The sequence below is a fragment of the Ahaetulla prasina genome, chromosome 4 (genome assembly GCF_028640845.1).
Source record: "Ahaetulla prasina isolate Xishuangbanna chromosome 4, ASM2864084v1, whole genome shotgun sequence".
In the NCBI taxonomy this organism is placed as follows: Eukaryota; Metazoa; Chordata; class Lepidosauria; order Squamata; family Colubridae; genus Ahaetulla; species Ahaetulla prasina.
Window position 1 is genome coordinate 123,864,600 of NC_080542.1, and position 19,464 is coordinate 123,884,063.

Here is a 19,464-nt window from a genome sequence, read left to right on the forward strand (position 1 = left end):
CATTGCTTCTTGTTCTACCTTCAGGTGCTTTGGAGAACAACCCGACTCCCTCTTCTTTGTGGCAACCCCTGAGATATTGGACCACTGCTATCATGTCTCCCCTAGTCCTTCTTTTCATTAAACTAGACATACCTAGTTCCTGCAACCGTTCTTCATGTTTTAGCCTCCAGTCCCCTAATCATCTTTGTTGCTCTTCTCTGCACTCTTTCTAGAGTCACATCTTTTTTACATCGCGGCAACCAAAACTGAATGCAGTATTCCAAGTGTGGCCTTACCAAGGCATTATAAAGTGGCACTAAAACTTCACGTAATCTTGATTCTATCCCTCTGTTTATGCAGTCCAGAACTGTGTTGGCTTTTTTAGCAGCTGCTGCACACTGCTGGCTCATATCTAAATGGTCGTCCACTAGGACTCCAGGATCCCTCTCACAGGTACTACTGTTGAGCAAGGTACCACATATATGTACCTGTGCATTTTGTTTTTGTTTTTTCCCTAAATGTAGATCCTTACTTTTTTCACTGTTGAATTTCATTTTGTTAGATAGCGCCCAATGTTCAAGTCTATCAAGATCCTTCTGTAACGAGCCTATCTTCTGGAGTGTTGGCTATTCCTGCCAAAATAATGTTGGAAGTAGTTTAATGCAACAAAAATTCAACTTGAAAATAAAACATATCAATAAAACACAGCAACATCATCCTAAGAAGTAGCTACTCATCCGATTTATAGCAGAAAGGTTCCTATCATTATTTTTCTGTTCTAAATCTCTCCATTCTGTAAAATACCAATATCTTCTGAGTATGGCATTTTTTACAGGATTAGCTAGACATTATAGAGTGGAAGTGTTAAATTTGTTGAATGATATACGGCTGTGGATATAAAACACAAATGTTCAGAAATATTCTAGGATGCACCAGGTCATGAAAGGAATTCTTGAATCCATTCTTCTAACAAGTTTCTTGTATTCTCTAAAGTTACAGCATGTTCAAGGTAGAGGCACAAATAGGAAGATCCTAAAACTGCTCACAAAGTTGAATGACCTCTGTAGATTAATGAATAATCATTAATCAATTATAACTCAGGCTACAATGTTGAGATAATCAGACATTACCAATAAAAGCTGAAGAAATATGTCTGGTATATCTTTTCCGGTCCATTGAAGGTTGTTTCAAAGAGTTCTCACAGACTGTCCATCTCTGTTGTCACTGTCTATCAGAGATTTCATAGTGCATAAGGTTTGCATGATTGAATGAACATGAGATAAATATGCTAAACTTATGCTTTTAAAATCCAGCAGTAGTCTCCTGGTATTGTTGAGTGATGTTCACTTTGATCTAGTTTTACATTTAAAAAATTCCTAACTATATCGCAATGGGCAAACCTCATGTAACATAAATTTGTAGCTAAATCTTTGGAAAGATTGGTTTTTTGGCATGTTTTTTAGGTTACATAAATTCTTAGATTTAAAAGGAAATTGGAGGGTGACCTTTATTCCTAAATTGTGGTTAGGAATAGATATATAGAATAGAATAGAATAGAATAGAATAGAATAGAATAGAATAGAATAGAATAGAATTTTTATTGGCCATGTATGATTGGACACACAAGGAATTTGTCTTGGTGCGTATGCTCTCAGTGTACATAAAAAAAAGATACATTCATCAAGAATTCTAAGGTACAACACTTAATGATAGTCATAAGCACTCACAAATAAGCACTCAGGAACAATCAATATCAATATAAATCATAAGGATACAAGCAACAAAGTTACAGTCATACAGTCATAAGTGGAAGGAGATGGGTGATGGAAACGATGAGAACATTAATAGTAGTGCAGATTTAATAAATAGTTTGACAGTGTTGTGGGAATTTGTTTGGCAGAGTGATAATGTTTGGCAAGAAACTGTTCTGTGTCTAGTTGTTCTGCTGTGCAGTGCTCTGTAGCGTAGTTTTGAGGGTAGGAGTTGAAACAGTTTATGTCCAAGATGTGAGGGGTCTGTAAATATTTTCACAGTCTTTTTGACTCATGCAGTATACAGGTCCTCAATGGAAGGCAGGTTGGTAGCAATTATTTTTTTTGTAGTTCTAATGGTCTTCTGAAGTTTGTGTCTTGTTGGGTTGCAGAACCAAACCACACAGTTATAGAGGTGCAGATGACAGACCCAGTAATTCCTCTGTAGAACTGTATCAGCAGCTCCTTGGGCAGTTTGAGCTTTCTGAGTTGGCACAGAAAGAATATTCTTTGTTGTGCTATTTTGATGAAGTTTTTGATGTTAGCTGTCCACTTTAGATCTTGTAATATGATAGAACCTAGAAATTTGAAGGTCTCTACTGTTGATACTGTGTTGTTTAGTATTGTAAGAGGTGGAAGTATGGAAGGGTTTCTCCTAAAGACCACCATTTCTTGAAGTCCATTTCTACAGTTTTGAGTGTGTTCAGTTCCATATTGTTCCAGTCGTACCACGAGGCTAGTTGTTCAACCTCCTGGCTATATGCGGATTCATGATTGTCTCGAATGAGACCAATCACTGTTGTGTCATCTGCGAACTTCAGTAGTTTAACAGATGGATCTTTAGAGATGCAGTCATTGGTATATTTATTTTATTTATTTATTTATTTATTTATTTATTTATTTATTTATTTATTTATTTATTTATTTTGTCACAACAATATATATAAGTGTCATACAAAAAGATTATATAGTATATAAACATATATATGAGTAAATATTAGGAGGTATAAGCATATATATAGGAAGAAGAAAAAAACAATATGACAGGAACGGTAGCCACGTTTGTGCTCTTATGCATGCCCCTTATGGTCCTCTTAGGAAAGGGGTGAGGTCAATAGTAGAAAGTTTTTGGTTAAAGTTTTTAGGATTATGGGAAGAGACCACAGAGTCAGGTAATATGTTCCAAGCACTGATAACTCTGTAACAGAAGTCATATTTTCTGCAATCTAGATTAAAGCGGTTAACATTAAGTTTAAATCTATTGGTTGCTCTTGTATTATTGCAATTAAAGCTGAAGTTGTCTTTAACAGGAAGGACATTACAATAGATGATTCTATGAGTTAAACTTAGGTCTTGTCGAAGGCGACGGAGTTCCAAGTTTTCTAAGCCTAGGATTTCAAGTCTAGTGGGATAAGGTATTTTGTTGTTTTCAGAGGAATGGAGAACTCTTCTTGTAAAATATTTCTGGACACGTTCAATTGTATTGATGTCAGAGATGTGGTGAGGGTTCCAAACAGGCGACCTGTATTCTAGAATTGGTCTAGCAAATGTTTTACTTAGTAGTGTAGTGTTTTTGGAAAAGAAGCTACGCAAGATTAGGTTAACAACTCTTAGAGCCTTTTTTGCTATGTAGTTGCAGTGGGCTTTGGCACTTAAATCATTTGACATGAAAACTCCAAAGTCTTTAATGGGATGGGGGTCATCTGTAAGGTAATGTCCATCAAGTATGTACTTAGTGTTTGGGTTCTTTTTTCCAATATGTAAGACTGAGCATTTGCTGGTTGAGATTTGGAGTTGCCAAGTTTTAGACCAAGCGGTTAGATGACCAAGGTCTTTTTGAATGATAGATGTATTGTCTGTGGTGTTAAATAGTTTGACATCGTCCGCAAAGAGAAGTGGAGAGAACACACAGCGTTGGGGGGCCTCTGTGCTAATTTTACAGGTATCTAATCTGTTCTGATTATTTGTGATCTGATGGAAGGTGTTTCATCAGGATTATCTATCCGTAAATGTGCATGAGACTCTGCATGTTTGGTTTGTTGTGACCTTGATAATTTTTGTCTGCTTATTTTTATATGATGATACTTTTTCCGTTTTTGATTTATTGTGTTTATATTGTGTACTGTACAGAGTCACAGTTTGAGTTAAGTGAAAATAAATAAGCCTAAATGACAAAGTATGGATTCACATTGCAAATCCCACCATTTCATACCTGCATTACAATGCTCCACAGAAGTAGGGCTAGAAGCTGTAGCCTGTTACACACATTTATAGCCAGAAGCAACGGAATACCTAAAGAGTAACTATAGAAAGAAAATACATATGCAGCATTTCTGAATAGACCTGGTGGTATTGCTGACATGCCATGAACCTATTCTGGAAAATTACTTAATTAGAATTTAGGACAAAGTAAAAACACTGACATGGAAAATGTTGACACTCTTGAAGCAGAGGGATTCTCTTCAAGATTTGTGAATCTTCACACTGCCTTAAGTCACTTTGCACAATCAGAACCAGAGATTTTGAAACTTCAAGAGAAACTTTTCCTGATAAAGGCTTTCAGCGGGGAAGTGGGGGAGGAAAACGGCTGCACAAATGGTTTTTTTTTTTTAAATTACGATGATTTCTCGTGTTTCTATCCATTTCTGACAGCCAGGAACTGGATCGATGGCATCTGATGAGCTGGGACGAGCTTTTCCTTCCTTTTTAAAGCTGACGACGACACTGCTAATATCGCTAAGGTTACGGCGGGGTATTATTAATGCAATAATATCGTTTGGGCGCCATTCCTTTGGGGTGCTTTTCTTACGGGCAATGAGTGTGCTTCGGCTCGAAGGAAGCCAAGCTTTGGCTCCTTAGGGCCTTTCCCTTCCGCAAAACTATAAAACACCTTAACCTAACGGCATCTTCGTAGGGTATATGATAAATAACAAAGCAGCTGAGGTGGCGGGAAGGAGCAATAATTTCGGGGTTGTAGCAGCCCGAGGCCTCTTCCCTGACTTTCTCGCCCTGGGAAAAGGGACCCATCGCCCCAGCTGAGGGCTTTGGTCGAGGGCCTGTTGGGTTTGTTTTCTCTTCTGTTTTCCTTCGCCTGCCGTCCGCTCCTCCCATGGGACCGCTAGCGCTTCTCTCGCTGCCATGGCAACGGCGCCCGGTTTGTGTTTTCCTCTGTGGAAGAGGCAGCGTTGAAGCCTGGGTTGCCGATCCTTTCGGAGCCATGGCTTCCCCGGCTCTGCCGGAAGTTTCGCCGATTCTCATGGTTCCCTCTTTCAGCGAGAAACACAGGCATCTCTCCTCTTCCTCCAGGCTGGATAGCAAACTCAGCAACGGCCTCGAGCAGGTGAGAGAAAGTTGCGGCTATAGAGATTCAATTCCCTCTTGTTTCTGCCCAGCTCTGGGGCGTCCTCCTCCTCCTCTTGTTTGGGCCGTTTAGCCGGGACCGCCGGGCCTCGCGAAACGGGTCCTGTCAATTGCAAAAAGTGGCAATCAAAAGAGCAAGTGTTTTTTTCTTCTCTTCCCCCCTCCCCCCCCCCACTCTTGATTTGTGGGTTTTTTCTACTTCATTTATCAAAGAAGGGTTTGTTGTGTTTGAATCTGCCTGAGGGGTATTAAAATTTCCTGCCAGTTAGAGCAATTTATCATGAGTGGCAGGACTTGCCTCCAGAGGTTGTGGGTGCTCCCCACAACTGGAGGTTTGTAAGAAAAGACTGAACAACCATTTCTCTTAAATGGTACAGGCTTTCCTGCCTGAGCAGTGGGTTGGACTAAAAGACCTCCAAGTCCCTTCCAACTCTGTTATTCTGTTATTAACAACAGCTACCCCCTCTCTCTTTCTCCTGGGAATGGTTCTGGAGAAAACCATCCATGTTCTTCTCTGAGAGGACCCAAAACAGACAACAGACAGAGGAAGAAAATTTAGGCAAGGGTAAATAAAAGTACACTTTTATTTTGTTGGTGTATGGTTGCACTTATGCAGGGTATAGGAACACAAAGGGGACCTTAAAAATGTAAACTAAAAGTAACAAGGGACTTTGGAGGTCTTCTAGTCCAAAACCCTGCTCAAAGATGAGGTGTCATTTATACCATATATTTGAGCTACACATAACTGGGCTTACATAACATTGTATACAACTAGAATTTTTTGGTTGTTCTTAATTGATGAATAACATTTATTTTCTTACAAAGATTTACTTATTGATCATAACAGTTTTACTCATATATCTTTAATTTTTACTGGTATATCCCATTTTTTCTTTCTAGGGTTTAGATTAAAAACATAAAAAGCAATTTTAATGATATTGTGGATGTAATATATTCAATAGAATAAAATAGAATAGAATTTTTTATTGGCCAAGTGTGATTGGACACACAAGGAATTTGTCTTGGTGCTTATGCTCTCAGTGTACATAAAAGAAAAGATACGTTCATCAAGGTACAACATTTACAACACAATTGATGGTCAATATATCAATATAAATTATAAGGATTGCCAGCAACAAAGTTACAGTCATACAGTCATAAGTGGAAAGAGTTTGGTGATGGAAACGATGAGAAGATTAATAGTAGTGCAGATTTAGTAAATAGTTTGCCAGTGTTGAGGGAATTATTTGTTTAGCAGAGTGATGGCCTTCGGGAAAAAACTGTTCTTGTGTCTAGTTGTTCTGGTGTGCAGTGTTCTATAGTGTCGTTTTGAGGGTAGGAGTTGAAACAGTTTATGTCCTGGATGTGAGGGATCTGTAAATATTTTCACGCCCCTCTTCTTGATTCGTGCAGTATACAAGTCCTCAATGGAAGGCAGGTTGGTAGCAATTATTTTTTCTGCAGTTCTAATTATCCTCTGAAGTCTGTGTCTTTCTTGTTGGGTTGCAGAACCGAACCAGACAGTTATAGAGGTGCAAATGACAGACTCAATAATTCCTCTGTAGAACTGAATCAGCAGCTCCTTGGGCAGTTTGAGCTTACTGAGTTGGCGCAGAAAGAACATTCTTTGGTGTCCTTTTTTGATGTTATTTTTGATGTTAGCTGTCCATTTTAGATCTTGCGATATGATAGAACCTAGAAATTTGAAGGTTTCTACTGTTGATACTGTGTTGTCTAGTATTGTGAGAGGTGGAAGTATGGAAGGGTTTCTCCTAAAGTCTACCACCATTTCTACGGTTTTGAGCGTGTTCAGTTCCAGATTGTTTTGGTTGCACCACAAGGCTAGTCGTTCGACCTCTCGTCTATATGCGGATTCGTCATTGTCTTGAATGAGACCAATCACTGTTGTGTCATCTGCGAACTTCAATAGCTTGACAGATGGATCGTTGGAGATGCAGTCATTGGTATACAGAGAGAAGAGAAGCGGGGAGAGCACACAGCCTTGGGGGCCCCTGTGCTAATTGTACAGGTATTTGATGTGATCTTGCTTAGCTTCACCTGCTGCTTCCTATTTGTTAGGAAGCTTGTGATCCACTTACAAGTCTGTTCCGGTACCTGTAGCTGGTTTAGCTTAGTTAGAAGAGTGTCTGGAATGATGGTATTGAATGCTGAGCTAAAGTCTACAAAGAGAACCCTTGCATAGGTCTTTGGAGACTCAAGATGTTGTAGGATGTAGTGCAGAGCCATATTAACAGCATCATCTGTTAATCTATTTGCTCAGTATGCAAATTGCAAGGGGTCCAATAGCGGATCTGTGATGGTTTTCAAGTGGGACAGAACTAGCCTTTCAAAGGTTTTCATGACTACAGATGTTAAAGCAACTGGTCTGTAGTCATTCAGTTCCTTGATGGTGGGCTTCTTTGGCACTGGGATGATGGTAGTGTTTGAAGCAAGAAGGAACATAGCACATCTCTAATGATTTATTGAAAATATGGGTGAAGATGGGGGCCAATTGGGCAGCACAGATTTTTAAGCAAGAAGGAGTTATCTTGTCTGGGCCTGGAGCTTTTCCTGGCTTTTGTCTGTGAAATAGGTCCTGCACTTCCTTTTCTGTGATCAGTAGGGGTTGTGAACCCAATGAAATAGGGTCAGTTGTAGGAGGCTTGGCTGTTGTTGGTGTGTCTGACATGGGGGTTGTGGAGATAGGTGGCTGTAGTTTCCTTTCAAACCTGCAGTAAAACATGTGCAGGTCATCTGCCAGTTGCTGATTAACTTCAGCCTAGGAAGGAGGTTTGCCATAGCCGGTGATATTTTTAAGAGTTTTCCACATATTTGCTGGTTCATTTGCTGAAAATTGATTCTTTAGCTTTTCAGAGTAGCTTCTTTTTGCTGCTCTGCTCTCCCTTGCTAGTGCATTTCTGGTCTGATTGTACAGCATTTTATCACCTTTTCTGTTGGCTTCCTCTTTGGAATGTCGTAGCTGCTTAAGTTTAGGTGTGAATCAAGGTTTGTTGTTACGGTATATTCGCAAGTTCCTTGTAGGTACACATAGGTCTTCACAGAAGCTAACATATGATGTTACAGTATCTGTAAGTTCATCCAGGTCTGCAGAGGTATCTTCAAAAATATTCCAATCAGTGCAGTCAAAGCATGCCTGCAGCTTTAATTCTGACTCTTCCGTCCAGGTCTTCACTGATTTAATTGTTGGTTTTGTGGTTTTAAGTCTTTGCCTGTAAGCAGGTACAAGGTGAATCATGCAATGATCAGAGTGTCCTACAGCTGCACGTGGTAAAGACCGATAAGCATCTTTTAGTGTTATGTAGCAATGGTCTAGAGTATTCTTACCTCTGGTGGGACAATTGACATGCTGAAAGTATTTTGGTAGCTCTTTCCTTAAGTTTGCCTTGTTTAGATCTCCCAAAACAATGGCCAGTGAATCAGGGTGTTTGGCTCAGCCTCCATGATTTGGTCAGTTAGAGTTCGTAATGCCTTGTTTACACAGGCTTGTGGTGGGACATAAACAGCAATTAGAAGAAATGAGGAAAATTCATGAGGCGAATAGTATGGTTTGCAGTTGATAATTAAAGTCTCTAAATTGTTGTCACAGAATTTGTAAATTATTTTAAAATCTTGACACCAGTTGCTGTTAATATATAGGCATAAGCCTCCTCCTTTCTTTTTACCAGATGTTTCTGTAATCCTGTCTGATCATTCAATCTGAAACCCTGGAATGTTCAGGCTGTTATCTTCCATAGATTCGTTTAACCAGGTTTCAGAAAAGCATAGGACTGCTGAATTGCGAAAATCAGAATAATATTTGTTTAAGAGGAGTATTTTATCCATCTTATTTGCAAGTGAGCGTATATTTGTTAGGAAAATTGAAGGCAGAGGAGTTTTAATGAGATTTCTTAATCTGTTTAAGATCCCAGCTCGCTTACCTCTCTTTCTTCGCTTCCGTCGTTTGGTTTTTTTTAGTAATCCATGGCTCCATGGGAATTGCCTCCTCTTGTGTTAGAATCTCCTCCGTGTTTGTAAAGACAGGCGGGGGTGAGATCAAAGAAAGCTGCTTCTTAAAGAAATGTTGCTTAATTTTTAGCAGATGGTCTCGTGAGTAGGAAATCCGTAGTGAGTCACAGAGAACAATTAGACATAAAGAAACAATTAGAGAGCATTTCACTGAGGCAGCCTTCGTCGGCGCCATCTTGAAGGTAGCCATCAACATATATTTACAAATATATCCAGCAAAATTTTGTGCTGATGAAATTAGGGGAGATGCAAACGTTACACAGAATATTTTCTAGATGTTAGGCTAAAAGAGCTATTTATTCAGTGATTATAAAACTTTCCATTTTACTTTCATTTTGACCAATAAAATGTATACCCTATACAGCATAGATGTTTAGTTATCGGAGGGCCTATGGTATATAGAAAATATCAGATATTTCCAATTACATCAGGGGAGGGTTCTAAATTTTTTTACTACTGGCTCTGTGGGTGTGGCTTATTTTGTGGGTGTGGCTTGATGGTCATGTGACAGTGGGCATGGCTTGATGGTCATGTGATTGGGTAGGTGTGGCCAGCTCAATGTCACTCACGTCAAGGGGTGCCTCGCCTGGCCCCTCCCTCCCAGCCATTCCTTGTCACACCAGCCTCAACGTATCTATAGTTCTGTAAAAATGTTGTTCATCTTTTTTCAATTTTATTATCTACATACTATAGATGCACTTTAATGGACCACTGAAAGGAGGAAATGGCTCACATGCTTTGCCCAAGAGTGTGATAGGCAACAGGCTTTTAAGAGGCTGCCAGAAGAAGTGGGAAGGCAATGTATTTTTCAAAGCATCAGAAGGCAAAACAAGAAGCAATGGATGGAAACTGAACAAAGAGAGAAGCAACATAAAACTAAGGAGAAACTTCCTGATAGTGTGAACCAATATAGGTGCAGAAATATTTCAGTTATAATTTCACATATAAAATAGCGATTTGTGTAATACAGCCTGCATATTGTTCAGAACAGTCATTAGTATTATGGCTGATGTTTGACTAAAAGCCTAAAAGTCAAAGATTACAAGAGTGCTTCTTTCCCTGTATGTATACAAAATATCACATACCAGGAATACCATATTAAGATGGACTTACGCAGCGGTGGATTTCAAAATTTTTTACTACTGGTTCTGTTGGTGCGGCTTGGTGGGCATGGCATGGCATGGCAAGTGTTACAGGGGAAGGATACTGCAAAATCCCCATTCCTTCTCCACTCTAGAGGAAGGTTACTTCAAAATCCCCATTCTCTCCCCACCCCACTAACCTGCTCTGGCAAGGAATCAAACTCTTCCCTCTTCATTTCCCCAAATAAAATATTACTCATAAGAAAAGTCTCCCAGAAAAGCAAGGAAAAATCGAGCTGCTAACAAGGAACCTGCCTGATGCTCATTCCACATTCCTGCCAGCTGCATAAAGGAAGCTTTGTAAGAAGAAAACAGCTACCGGTGCTTAGAGATAATAGAATGTGGAAGCCGGAAGTTCGGCTCCATTTACAAGCAGGCAGAAAACTCATTCAAGACAGGATATTTCACAATGGAAATCGGCCAAACCTTTTTAAAATCACAAAGCCCATGTTGCACAAACCCCAAAACTTCAAAAACATAGAACCATATAAGAATCCCTTTTCCTATCCAGTTTGTTGTTCAGCTGACCCAGAAACGAACTGCTGAATGTCATTTCGCTTCTGCAAGTAAAAACCTCCTTCTAGCAGCTGCTGCTTAGCTTGTCAGTTTAAACGAGGTGACTTTTTTTGCCCTTCTTCTTCTTTGCCAAGTGATCTCCTGGCTGAGAAGTGAGTCCTGATTTTTTCATTCTAGTTGATCAGTTGGGAGGCTTCTTGGCTTCTCAATTTAAAGTGATGTTGTCTTGTTTTGTTTTTCTCTTCTTTGTCAAGTGAGCCCTGATTTTTTCCTTCTGGCTGATCAGCTTGGAGTGAGGAGGCTGCGAATAGATTGGGGCGGGGCCAGGCAGAGGTGGTATTTACTAGTTCTCCGAACTACTCATAATTTCCATACAGGTTCGCAAGAACCAGAGAGAACCAGTAGCAACCCACCACTGAATGACATGTAATTTCTTAGACTTCTGTTTGTACACCACAATAAAAGTCTGAAGCATTGTTATGGCTATTTAAGTTCTTATCTTTTTAACAAGACCAAAAGCATTTTTATTTTATTTATATTTGTTACAGCTGTGATTTTTGATCAAATGTATTTTGTAGTAAAAATAAATTAAAATCTTTTATTTCCTAGAATTATTTCGTAAGAACTTTTGAAAACTTTTTTTAAGATTAAGTATAATAGTAAAAAAAATACAAATTAAATTCAAGAAAAAAGAATAAAACATGCAAATAAAGAAAAACAAAAAGAAAAAAGTTTGAAACTTATTTATTTACATTATTTGTGCTAAAATATTGCAGAGAGATTTGCCTTTGATTACATAGAGATCAAACTACTTCAATGTTACTATACCAGAATAAGACTTCTGGCAGCATAAATGAAGAATTCAACTATTCTTCAACAATATAGTTTGATCATTATCATTCTCATTGAAGTACAAAATCCAGCTGTTAGAGATGACATCAATCTTGATTTGTCAGGATTGCTGTTGCTAAGAAGTGCATTCATGAAATGCAGTGTCTTGTGACCACATCATGTGCAGCAGCAATCTAGGAGTGTGAGCAGTCTGGATATATGCAAGCATGGGAAGGCCAAAGAAAGGTACATGTTAGTCCAGCAGGGCTGGGGAAAGAGGATAGAGGATAGCATGCTTTGGTGCAATCACAAGAACACTATACATTTGTAGTCATACCACAGGCTTTTTATAGTTTTATCTCAAAATAAGATTCTGACATATCTTTTGATAAATGAACAAATACAAATGGGGTGAATTTATGGAATATTAAAATTATGCATATTTATAGGTTGGTGGGTGGGTGGGTGGGTGGGTGGATGAATAGATAGATAGATAGATAGATAGATAGATAGATAGATAGATAGATAGATAGATAGATAGATAGATAGATAGATAGAGTGAGTCAATATTTTAGCCTCCACCTTCATGGATCACTGCCTTGTCGTGGTGAAGAGGATTCTGTAGGTCAATGAATGTATGAGCTATGCCATGCAGGGCCACCCAAGATGGACAGGTCATTCTGACAAAACGTGATCCATTGGAGAAAGAAATGGCAACCCATTCCAGTATCTTTGCCCTGAAAACCCCATGGAAAGTACCAAAAGGAAAAAAGATATGACACCAGAAAATGAGTGTCCAATATGCTACTGGGGAATAGCAGAGGGTTAGTACTAATAGTGCCAGAAAGAGTGAAGCAACTGGGCCAAAGCCGAAAGGACGCACAGCTGTGGATGCATCTGGTGGTGAAAGGAAAGTCCAATGCTGTAAAGATTTTTTTCTCCATAGGAACCCGGAATGTAAGATCCATGAATCAAGGCAAGCTAGACGTGGTCAAACAAGAGATGATAAGACTGAATATCAAAATCTTAGGAATCAGTGAACTAAAATGGACAGGAATGGGTGAATTTAATTCAGATGACCATCAGGTGTACTACTGCGGGCAAGAATCCCTCAGAAGAAATGGAGTAGCCTTCATAATCAATAAAAGAGTAGGAAAAGCAATACTGGGATATAATCCCCAAAATGACAGAATGATCTCAGTTCAAATCCAACACAAACCATTCAATATCACAGTAATCCAAGTCTATGCCCCAACCACTGGTGCTGAAGAGGATGAAATTGACTGGTTCAATGAAGCCCTAGAGCACCTTATATCCTTATCATCATGAGGGATTGGAATGCTAAAGTAGGAAGCCAAAAGATAATTGGAATAACAGGCAAGTTTGGCCTTGCAGTACAAAATGAAGCAGAACACAGGCTGATAGAATTCTGTCAAGATAATATGACAGTCATAGCAAACACTCTTTTCCAACAACCCAAGAGACGACTCTACACATGGACGGTCAACACAGAAATCAGATTGACTATGTGCTCTGCAGCCAAAGATGGAGAAGCTCTATACGGTCAGTAAAACTTTAAATATAGAAAAAGGAGTTCGACAAGGCTGCCCCCTATCCTCTCTGCTCTTTATACTTTCATTAGAAGTATTACTAGAACGAATTAGACAAAATCCAGAAATAAAAGGATTGAAAATCAGAAGTAAAGAATATAAACTGCAAGCATTTGCAGATGATTTGGTTTTTATCATTGAAGAACCACTAGAGAGAGGACAAGCACTAATTAAGGAATTAGAAAGATATGGAACTGTAGCAGGGCTGAAAATTAATAGATAGAAAACGAAACTTCTACCGAAAAATTTAACAGAACCACAAACAATAGAACTGGAAAAATCACTTGGACTTCAAACAACAAGAAAAATCAAATACTTAGGGATATAGTTGACAGCGCATTGCAAAGCAATAAAGGAGAATAATTACAACAAATTATTACAAGAAACAAAAAAAGATTTAGAATTGTGGAAGAAGATGCAACTGTCACTACTAGGAAGAATAGCAGCCGTAAAGATGTCTATACTACCAAAATTCCTGTTTCAGACTGTTCCAGTCAAATTAGAAAAGACCTTTTTTAATGACCTTAATAAAACAATTGGAAAATTTATTTGACAGGGGAAAAACCTAGAATAAAAATGAAATATCTACAAGATATGAAGAGCAGAGGAGGATTTGGATTACCAAATTGGGAATTATATTATAGTGCAGCAACACTAGTTTGGTTTAAAAGACTGGATCAATTTAAAGAATAAAAGAATACTAGCTATAGAAGGCCACGACCTACAGAGAGGATGGCATGCCTTCCTGTGGGAAACAGGCCATACGAAATAAAAGTATTTCCACAGACATTTGATTAGAGATTTCCTAATAAACAATTGGATTAAAGTTAAAAAGAAACACTATATAAAAATCCCAATTTGGCTATCCACAATGGAAGCGATGATTCACCCAAATAATTTAGATTTGAATAAAATTCTAAAATATAAAGATCTATTAGATATTCATGGAAATTTAAAAACACTACAGGACCTCCAAGAACAAGGACTACGGGTTGACTGGTGGGCCTATCTTCAGTTACAAAATTGATACAAACAAGATATAAAAGAATATGGAATATATCTTAAACTACAGCAATTAGATAAAATTTTACTAGGGCCAGACAAAAAAAATATTACCCAAATTTATAAATACTTGCTAGAAGTAGAATTGGAAGAAGAAGTACTGAAAGGATATATGATTGCATGGGGTCAAAATATTGGACATCATATAAATTTATCAGATTGGGAGAAAATATGGAACCGAAATTATAAACTTAACAAAATCAGCAGCATACAAAGAAAATGCATATAAAATGTTCTACAGGTGGCACCTGCCACCTTCGAGACTAGCGAAAATGTATCCCAAAATGTCTCCCATATGCTGGAAATGTAAAAATAAAGAGGGAACATATTATCATGTGGTGGTCCTGCCCCGAATCACGTAAATATTGGTTAAAAATTAAAAAGTGGCTACAAGAAATCACAAATGAACAATTGGATCTAGAACCCGAACTTTTTTTATTGGGGATTTTTAAAAAAAAATATGTGAAGAGTATAAAATATTTAATACTACATATATTAACTGCTGCTAGGATGGCCTTCGCTCAATGTTGGAAACAGCCATGTGTGCCCTCAGAGAGACTTATTATACAAAAGATTATGAATTGCGCAGAAATGGACAAACTAACTCTGAGTCTGAAGGATAAAGAGACATCAGTATTTTATGGTATATGGGAATGGTGGTATGGATGGATGGAAAGGAGATAGGAATATTTAGTTACTAAGTATAATCAACAGATAAAATAAGAACACAAATATGTATAATTTATTGTTTGTCATTGCACGGATTATTGTTAGATGAAAAACACCACAAATAGCTGTTAAATGATATAAGCTTTTCTTTTTCCTTTTTTTCTATGCTTTTAATGTAAAAAAGTTCAATAAAGTATATATATACAAAAAACAAGACCAGGAGATGACTGTGGCTCAGATCATGAGCTTCTCCTTGCAAAATTTAGACTTAAATTGAAGAAAGTAGGAAAAAGCACTAGGCCACTCAGGTATGAAGTAAATCATATCCCTGATGAATATACAGTAGAGGTGACAAATAGATTTAAAGAATTAGATCTGATAGACAGAGTGCCTGAAGAACTATGGATGGAGGTTTACAACATTGTACAAGAGGTAGCAACTAAAACCATCCCAAAGAAAAAGAAAGGCAAGAAAGCAAAATGGTTGTCTGAAGAAGTTTTGCAAACAGCTGAGAAAAGAAGGGAAATGGAAGGCAAGGGAGAAAGAGAAAGATACACCCAACTGAATGCAGAATTCCAGAGAATAGTTAGAACAGATAAGAATGCATTCTTAAATGAACAGTGCAAAGAAATAGAAGAAAACAGTAGAATAGGGAGGATCAGAGATCTCTTCAAGAAAATTGCAGATATAAAGGGAACATTTCATGCAAAGATGGGCATGATAAAGGACCAAAATGGCAGGGACCTAACAGAGGCAGAAGAGATTAAGAAGAGGTGGTAAAATTACACAGATGAACTATACAAGAACGAGCTTAACATCCCTGATAACCATGATGGGATGGTCACTGACCTTGAGCCAGGCATCCTAGAATGTGAAGTCAAATGGGCCTTAGAAAATCTGAGCAACAAAAAAGCTAGTGGAGGACACAGTATTCAAGTGAAGCTATTCAAAATCTTAAAAGATGATGCAGTAAAAGTGCTAGACTCAATTTGCCAACGAATTTGGAAAACTTAACAGTGGCCACAGGGTTGGAAAAGGTCAGTTTACATTCCAATTCCAAAGAAAGGCAATGCCAAAGAATGTTCAAACTATCACACCATTGCACTCATTTCACATGCTAGTAAGGTTATGCTTAAAATCGTACAAGCTAGGCTCCAGCAGTATGTGGATCAAGAACTGCCAGAAGTACAGGCAGGATTTCGAAGAAGCAGGGGAACTAGAGATCAAATTGCCAACATACACTGGATCCTGGAGAAAGCAAGGGAGTTCCAGAAAAACATCTACTTCTGCTTCATTGACTAGATGAATCAAAAATTGGAATTAAGATTATCAGGAGAAATATCAGATATGCAAATGATACCACTCTAATGGCAAAAAGTGAAAAGGAGCTAACGAGCCTCTTGATGTGGGTGAAGAAGGAGAGTGCAAAAGTTGGCTTGAAACTCAGCAATAAGACAAATAAGATCATGGCATCTGGCCGTCTCAATTCCTGGCAAATAGATGGGGAAGAAATGGAGGTAGTGACAATTTTATTTTCCTGGACTCAAGATCACCACAGATGGGGACTGCAGACAAGAAATTAAAAAACGCTTGCTCCTGGGGAGGAAAGCTATGGCAAATCTAGACAGCATAAAAAGCAGAGACATCACCCTGCCAACAAAAGTGTGTATATTCAAGGCTATGGTTTTCCCAGTTGCAATGTATGGCTGTGAAAGTTGGACCATAAGAAAGGCTGAGGCCTTTGAACTCTGGTGCTAGAGAAGACTCCTGCGAGTCCCTTGGACTGCAAGGTGATCAAACTGATCAGTCCTAGAGGAGATCAACCATGACTGCTGTTTAGAAGGACAGATCCTGAAGATGAAACTCAAATACTTTGGCCACTTAATGAAAAGGAGGGACTCACAGGAGAAGAGCCTAATGCTGGGAAACATTGAGGGCAAAAGAAGATGACGACAGAGAACGAGGTGGCTGGATGGAGTCACGGAAGCAGAAGGCATGAGCTTAAATGGACTCCAGAGGATGGTAGAGGACAGGAAGGCCTGGAGAAACATTGTCCATGGGGCCCAATGGATTGGACACAACTTCACAACTAACAATAAAAAAATTAGATGTAGATCTTTTTTAATTGTTTACCCCCCCCCCCAGTTTAACTTCTAAGTTTTTACCTAGAGTTGCTTCATAATTATATCTGAAACAAAAAAAACATTATCTGTTTGAATTTTATACTCATACAACATGTAAAATTTACAAATACCATTTATTAAAAGTAAAAGAAACAAGTTTTTTTCAGATTTTCTAGGTAAAGTAAGAAATGGAAGAGTTGTTACATTCATAGAAATTACTAACCATTACAATCTTATTTAAATGAATATTTTAGGAAAATCACTTCATATATGTGGACCTTGATCACGTGATCAAATTGCTTGAAGAAACTAACTCAGTAAGTATATTAAAACAAATAATAAGCATGAATCTTATTTCTATTTATTCCAATAGAATTTAAAGCTAGTAATACTATATCCTATATACATTGTATAGAGTGCTTAAAAAAATTCAGAAGATTATTAGCTCTAGGATGATTGCAAATGCATACGTGCTGTTGTTATGGGATTGTGCTTCCATGGTAAGCAAAACAATAACTTTGTCTTGCTTCCTACTTAAAACTGATAGACATATTTTCCTCAAAACTAAGAGGAAAGTCACAAGATATGCAAAGCAATGCTGGTGACACATTGAATCTTCTATCTCTTTGAAGAGCGGATTGTTGCAAATATTAAATACATATTTTCCTTTTGCTACTCTTATTTACTCTACTTTTTTTAAGAATATAGAAGAACAGATCCAAGCATGTCAGAAGGTTGCAAAACACTATGAATATGGAATCGTATCCTTTTCTCTTGTTTTGTTACATGAAAAATTAGAAGCCAAAAATACTTCTATTCCATGAATAGAAAAAGACAAAATAATATTTATCTATTTTAAATTGATAAGTTTGTTTATTTACTAAATTACATTCTAATATAGTTATAATAATTATATTAATTAATAATTACATTGTAATCATCACTACCTTTAAAGCGCTCCATGGCTTAGGGCCTGGGTACTTACGGGACCGCCTGCTGTTACCTCATGCCTCCCACCGACCCGTGCGCTCTCACAGAGAGGGACTTCTCAGGGTGCCGTCCGCCAAGCAGTGTCAGCTGGCGGCCCCCAGGGGAAGATCTATCTTTCTCTGTGGGGGCTCCCACCCTCTGGAACGAACTTCCCCCGGGTTTACGCCAAATACCTGACCTTCGGACCTTCCGCCGCAAATTGAAAACACATCTATTTATTCGCGCGGGGCTGGGCTAAATTTTATTGGTTTTAACTTTATTACTAATTTTAATGGGGTTTTAGTTTTATATATTTTTAAAGTTTTTAGGCCAACTATATAATAAGTTTTTTAATTTGTATTTTAATTGTATATTTTTGTACTGTTTTGTTTAATCTTGGCTGTACACCGCCCTGAGTTCTTCGGGAGAAGGGCGGTATAAAAATTGAATAAATCATCATCATCATCATCATCATCATCATTATATAAAATAAAAATATATGAATAAAAATTGGATTACTACTAAAAAAAATTAATCTAGACCACACCAATCTGGCTGTTCTGGGAATGGTCCAATTCAGTAGGATCTGTTCAGCCTTCAAACCAAAGCTGATCCATATAGTTCATAATCTTAGTTAATATTCTTTGATATTAACATAAAAAGAGCCATCAATTTTATAAGCAATGTTCTTTATGAATGTTTCAATGGGCTCTATGTTAACAATGTTCCCAATATCTTGTACAGTACACAAATCTTCCTCTGAGATCTATTTCAGAAATTTTTTGTTCAAATCCATGTGCAGGATCTCATTTAAAGTCTTCCTGGTCAAGCTTGTCTGCCTGGGACCCACACCACATTTCTGACATCGATACAATTGAACGTGTCCAGAAATATTTTACATGAAGAGTTCTCCATTCTTCTGAAAACAACAAAATACTTTATCCCACGAGACTTGAAATCCTAGGCTTATAAAACTTAGAACTCTGTCGCCTTCGACAAGACCTAAATTTAACTCATAGAATCATCTATTGTAATGTCCTTCCTGTTAAAGACTACTTCAGCTTCAATTGCAATAATACAAGAGCAACCAATAGATTCAAACTTAATGTTAACCGCTTTAATCTAGATTGCAGAAAATATGACTTCTGTTACAGAGTTATCAGTGCTTGGAACATATTACCTGACTCTGTGGTCTCTTCCCATAATCCCAAAAGCTTTACCCAAAAACTTTCTACTGTTGACCTCACCCCATTCCTAAGAGGTCTGTGTGCATAAGAGCACAAACGTGCCTACCGTTCCTGTCCTATTGTTTGCTTGTTTTTTCTTTTTATATATCTTATACTTCCTTATATTACCTCATATATATGTTTATATACTATATAATCTTTTTATGTGATGCTTATATATATTGTTGTGACAAAATAAA

At 37.9% G+C, this 19,464-nt stretch overlaps 1 protein-coding gene across 1 annotated transcript in view; it reads left to right on the top strand.

Moving 5' to 3' along the window:
- The first annotated feature begins 4,915 nt into the window (after window positions 1-4,915).
- Window positions 4,916-19,464, top strand: part of CFAP69 (cilia and flagella associated protein 69) — a 52,906-nt gene continuing 38,357 nt past the window's right edge. The window contains exons 1-3 of the mRNA XM_058181718.1: window positions 4,916-5,070; window positions 17,324-17,386; window positions 17,771-17,830. Of these exons, the coding sequence (XP_058037701.1) occupies window positions 4,948-5,070; window positions 17,324-17,386; window positions 17,771-17,830 (246 nt within the window). The 5' untranslated portion in view covers window positions 4,916-4,947. The remainder of the gene's footprint in view (window positions 5,071-17,323; window positions 17,387-17,770; window positions 17,831-19,464) is intronic.